This window comes from Zootoca vivipara, chromosome 2, assembly GCF_963506605.1.
Source record: "Zootoca vivipara chromosome 2, rZooViv1.1, whole genome shotgun sequence".
NCBI classification, from domain to species: Eukaryota; Metazoa; Chordata; class Lepidosauria; order Squamata; family Lacertidae; genus Zootoca; species Zootoca vivipara.
Genome location: NC_083277.1, coordinates 75,376,683 through 75,382,682, shown reverse-complemented (window position 1 = coordinate 75,382,682; position 6,000 = coordinate 75,376,683). Strand labels below are relative to the sequence as shown.

The 6,000-nt window shown below is 48.8% G+C and overlaps 1 protein-coding gene across 1 annotated transcript in view; it reads left to right on the top strand.

The window, feature by feature from the left end:
* Positions 1-5,576: 5,576 nt before the first annotated feature.
* Positions 5,577-6,000, top strand: part of UBTD2 (ubiquitin domain containing 2) — a 45,727-nt gene continuing 45,303 nt past the window's right edge. Inside the window, exon 1 of the mRNA XM_035105290.2 lies at positions 5,577-5,762. Coding sequence (XP_034961181.1) covers positions 5,693-5,762 — 70 coding nt within the window. The 5' untranslated portion in view covers positions 5,577-5,692. The remainder of the gene's footprint in view (positions 5,763-6,000) is intronic.

Genomic DNA, 6,000 nt, shown 5'->3' with positions numbered 1-6,000 from the left:
GGGTCAGGTGGCTAAAGAAAGCTTTATCATGTATAATGAGATAAGAATACAATGTCTTTATTCAGACCAGGTCTCTCCATGGTTTTAAGCTTGGTAATAAGTTGCAGTTCAGCAACTTCTCTTTCCAGTCTGTTTCTGAAATTCTTTTGTAATAAGACAGCTACTTTGAGATCTTGTATAGAATGTCCTGGGAGATTGAAGTGTTCTCCTACTGGTTTCTCTGTCTTGTGATTCCTGATGTCAGATTTATGTCCATTTATCCTTTGGCGTAGGGTTTGGCCTGTTTGTCCAATATAGAGAGCTGAAGGGCACTGTTGGCATTTGATGGCATACACAATGTTAGAAGATGAGCAATAGTCCTGAGAAGACGCTGCTGGAAGGAATTTTTTTATTTTGTTTCGGCTATGGATGATGTGGGTCATCTGTGAGTGCTACTGATTCCCCCCCCCCTTTTTCTCCTATCAACTTTGCTGCTGAGAGGGCAGATGATCATGGTTATACTACACCAGTGCTTTTTTTCTGAGGGGACGCAGGGGTACGCATACCCCTAAACATTTTGTGAATCTAAGTTTGGCCTCATTGAGGGGCAGTATTTCAATATGAGTAGGAAAATGAGAGTACCCCTAAACATTTTTAGGGGGGGAAACACTGCACTACACCAATAAGTAGCTATAAAACACTGGTGGACTACAAGATCAGGCTTCTCAGGGCTGAATACCTACAGGAAGGCTGAACTGGAAGCTGAGAGCAGCGTGAGGTCAAATATAGCCCTGAACTTTTTGCTTGCAATGGTTTGGCGTTCTGTTGGCATTCACAGCTGCCTTCAGCCCTGGCTACTCTCTCCTGTTTTTCCCATCTCCTGACCTACAGCTGGTGCTCTGAAGATGCTGCCCCCATGATGGCACTAAGTGCTTTATTTCAGAAATTAATACCAGCTGACACACCTTTCTGATTAAACTTAATGGATTGATTCCTGTTTTAGGAAATAAAATATTGAGGCCTGCTTGCAGGGTAATATAAAATGTGATATCTTTATTTATTTAGGGTCCTGGATTTAAAATTTCAGACATTTTAAATGGTCACCAAACACTGTAAAACAAGTCATATTGCATCAAATTACTGCAAGTACCAAAAGAGAAGTGTTGTATTTGCTGTGCAGTATACAGGACAACACATTCACCACTAGAGGGAAGCAGAGAATCAATTTTTTTTCTTCCAGCTGTGGGATAAGCACCTCAAGGAGATTGTGATCTGCAGAACAGCCTGGGATCTTGCAGTGCAAGGGATAGGCCAGGGGCAGGCAACCTAAGGCCCGTGGGCTGGATGCGGCCCAATTGCCTTCTAAATCCGGCCCACGGACGGTTTGGGAATCAGCATGTTTTTACATGAGTAGAATGTGTCCTTTTATTTAAAATGCATCTCTCAGTTATTTGTGGGGCCTGCCTGGTGTTTCTACATGAGTAGAATGTGTGCTTTTATTTAAACTGCGTCTCTGGGTTATTTGTGGGGCATAGGAATTCATTCATTCATTCATTTATTTATTTTTCAAAATATAGTCCGGCCCCCCCACATGGTCTGAGAGACGGTGGACCGGCCCATGGCTGAAAAAGGCTGCTGACCCCTGGGATAGGCTCTCGTACCCTCCAACATTCCTCCAATGAAAATAGGGCCATCCTATGGAAAAGCAGGTCAAAATCCAAAAGCAATGAGCTGTGAGAGCGGGACTTGGCAGGATCTACGGTGATCACCTGTCCTGGGCGGGAAGCATTGGATGGGAAAGCTTGAATATAGGAATCAAGAGCTGTTGGAGCAAGGTGACAGGATGCATCTGCTGGAAGAGACAAATGCCAGCAAGGCCATAAGGCTGTGGACTTGGGAAACAGCCACACCACACTAGGGTGGAATCAACCCTCCAGCAAGGTACAGAGAGAAAGGAAAGCTGGGGGATGAGAGGGCAAGAGAGTGCATGGACAAAGAGACCGGAAGAAGGGAAAGCCAAGAGAACGGACTCAAACTCCCAGGAGTGGGGAAACCTGGAGGGGGAGAACTGAAGCAGAAGGCAGCTGGGCTTGTGCTGACATTAACTACTGGAGAAAGGAGGGGGGGGGGGGACAAGGAGAGAGCTGGACCAGAGAGGCACCACAGCCAGGAAAGTAGCCCAGTTGTATGATAGAGGCAATCATTTGATCTGGGGCTTCAGGTGAATCACCAAGCCATGACTTGAGGAGAAGTTTCTGTGCATGACACGAATGGAGTGGGCCTGCAGTTGTAAGCAAGAAACCAAATTAAGGACATTTTATGCAATGTTCTAGATTGCAGTCAGCAACATGTGGCCCTTTGATGTTGCTAGACCCCCAACTCCCATCATCCTTGACCACCGGTAATGCTGGCTGGGGCTAATGAGAGAAGGATGTTGTTGGCATCCATCTGTCTCAAAAGACAATGGAGTGCACTTCTGGGGGTGAAGTCAAACCGCTCTATTAGCAGCATTGAAGTGACCTCCCTAGGGCGCAAGCCTGGGCAGTATTATGGAGGTCTTGGGCTGTCCAGACAAGAAGACCTTTCTCTCGGCCTCGCTGTGGTCCAAAGGAAAGCAGAGCAATACATTTGGCACCAGATTGGCTGCAGGAGTTGCCAGAAAGAGGCATACCAATCATCCAATCATCTTAGGGACTCCATTCCAGATATGTGTAGGGTCTGCTCCTGAGCCTTTTCTTCTCCTGAAGATATCCTGCAAAGCAGTACAGGTTTAGAATTAGACTTTTCCTTCTCCTAGTTGGGCTCCCTTCCCAGGTTGATGAGTCCTACGGTATCTACCTGGATACACTGGATAATAGATATACCTTGTGGTCAGTGGGTTTATATGGTCATTCACATAGTTGTACACTGTATTAAATGGGAAATGCCTCTGAATGGATTACTGTGTTTTTTTCTGTTCTTCAGCATTTACCAGTGCTCTGAGGATTTAAGTAGTAAGGTCAAGATGGTTGTGGAGGGTTTGTTTTAAAAGCTGATGTTCAGAGATTTTCAAATGACAGAAACTAATAGAATGATTGATTTTACCACCTTATTTGTCACTTTAGTGGCATGCATCTGAAAACTTTCTTTTTTCAGCACAGAATACTTCTGGATGCGGCCAGATCACCTGAGGACTGCTTCTCCAAATGTCAGGAAAGCAATTCTTTGACATGAGTACTGAAACATGAATATTGCTGCAATCATTTGAAGGACCATGGACATGCCTGACTTTAGAGGATCTGTAAGCAAGGTCTGCTAACAAAATAATGTGCCCACAATGTGGTTTGTGTGTTGCTTAGCACTTGCTTACTGTACACAATCAAAACTTTTTTCATGGCTGTTGGTCTATGATGGTATCCCCTGTCTACTCAGATCTAATCAAGTATCTTGTGTCTTTTCAAAAACCATTCCTGTTTCTCTTTGCACTCAGTCCAAGAATGATATGTGACTAATTGCAGGGGAAAGTGAAAACTTGGGAGGAAAGTATATCAAAAGGTCCAGGTTTCAGGAGAGCGGTACCTTGGTTCTCAAACTTAATCCATGCTGGGAATCCGTTCGACTCCCGAAACCATTAAAAACCAAGACAGAAACTACCGGTATGTTGGACGTTCAGCTTCCGAAAAACGTTCACAAAGCAGAACACTTACTCCCAGGTTTGTGGTGTTTGGGAACTGATTTTTTCAACAACTAAGCCATTCGAGAACCAAGGTAGAAGAAGAAGAGTTTGGATTTGATATCCCGCTGCTTTATCACTACCCGAAGGAGTCTCAAAGCAGCTAACATTCTCCTTTCCCTTCCTCCCCCACAACAGACACCCTGTGAGGTGGGTGGGGCTGAGAGACTTCAGAGAAGTGTGACTAGCCCAAGGTTACCCAGCAGCTGCATGTCGAGGAGCGGAGACGCGAACCTGGTTCCCCAGATTACAAGTCTACCGCTCTTAACCACTACACCACACTGGCTCTTAAGGTACCACTGTACTTAAGTGTTGGATTCATATCTACAAAGAAGAGCACATCAACACCAACAAATACCATAGTTCACTCACGGGCATTCACTTTAACATCAGAATGGGTTTGATGACAGTTGCTGTTCAGGACATGCCAACACACCTTTTATGTCTCCAGGGAACCCCCTTGGGAATCAATGTGCTACAAATAGTACTATTTTAGGGGGAAAACCTTGCCATGTGGGAGTGTGAAATAAAAATCTGCAAATTGGGCATTGCTGTTGTCACATATGGCTACAGTTGTTTACAATCTTGTGCACATCTCTAGGGGTTCATGGTGATCTATCTTGTATGCTTGCATTTTTGATGCTGTTCCAGTGCCATATAAGGAAAATATAAGATATTTTTTTAAAAACCAGCAGCAGCAGCAGAAGCAGCAGCACACAAATCAATGTTTTAGTGAATTTATTAGGTAGGAAACCAAGAAAACTCAACTAATGCATTTTGAGGAACATCCTAATTGATGAATTAATCCAGTGCATGCCCCATGTCATTCTAGTATATTGCTACACAACCAGTGGTTTTTTTCTTTAAAAAAATGTTTAGGGGTACAGTACTCTCATTTTCCTACTCATATTGAAATACTGCCCCTCAATGAAGCCAAACTTAGATTCACAAAATGTTTAGGGGAAAAGCACTGGACACAACACTTAACTGAAATCATGGAGGTGAGGCTCAGATCAAAGCATCTAGTCTACATGTATAAGGACTACACACTGGTGAGAGAAAGGCACTCAAGTTATGCTCAGAAACTCTCTCCCTTCCAACCACTGGATGTGGGCAGGAGGAAGAGAGAGTAGCAGCTCATGCATGATGCTGGGGACATAAGGGCTCTGATGCTGACAGCAAAGATTAACTCCAGATTGTGTGGAGGAGGAGGAGCGGAGAGATGGAAGGGATAAAGGCCGGTTATCTGCTCAGGTTGTGGAGCCAGGGTCTTCTTCCAGAGACCATTCCTCTTTCCGGGGTGGTTGGCAAGTTGAGGCAACGACGTGACTGTGGAGAGGGCAAGTCCCAGGCCTTCCCCAGTGGTGGCTTGGGAAGAGGGCGGAAGGCTTGACAATTCAGCCCCTTAATAATGCCCCCTCGGCCCTCTTGGAACTCTTTCCCGTGTCAGTAAAGGAGCCAAGCGACTGTGAAGCCCTGCTGGGGAGGAAAAGTGAGGCTCCTGCGGGTCTCCAGCTTCGACGAGGCAGTCGGGGCTCGGGTGCTAACCCACCGCCAGGCTCTGCGCTCCGGGAAGTGGAAAGGCTCGTATTTCCCTCAGCGCTGAAAAGAAAGAGGAGCTCCTCCCCGAGAGGCGGAGGCGGCGGCATGGCCGGGCAGCCCCACGAAAGACCCCAGGACTGCCTTTGCTGCTGCTGCTGCCGCCGCCCCCTCCTCGCCGCCAGAGCTCCTTCTGCTGCCGCTATTGTGGCGGGCCTGCCTGCCTTCATAGAGGCCGCAGCGGCGGCGGCGGCGGCGGGATCCCCGCTCGCCAGCGCCGGGGCGGGCGCCTGAGCGCGGGAGGCGGGCGCTGAGGCGGGGCCGGGGCGAGCGCAACGAGGAGAAGGAAGGGGGCGGCGGCTCCGGAGCCAGCGCGCCTGCCCGACCGGCGGCGAGAGCGACGGGGACGAAGGAGCTCGGGCGAGGAGGAGGCGGGTCTCCGGGCCGGGGCGGCCGGGCCCCATGGGCGGGTGTGTGGGCTCCCACCACGACTCCTCGGGCAGCCTCAACGAGAACTCGGACGGCACCGGAGGTGAGAGGAGGCGGCGGCGGCGGCGGAGCCAAGGGGCTGGGGCTTCGCTCGGCCGAGGCGGGGAAGGGGAGCGCGCAGAGGCAGCTGCTGCTCCTCCACAATGGGGAGAGAAGCCGGGAGGGGCCCACACGCCCTCCCGCGGCTTCTCTGTCGACATCCTTCGCCTTCCTCGCTCTCTCTCTTCCCCCCACCCCACAAGAGGGAGCGCTTCGCTTCCCCCTTCGCCCCTTCCCAGCGG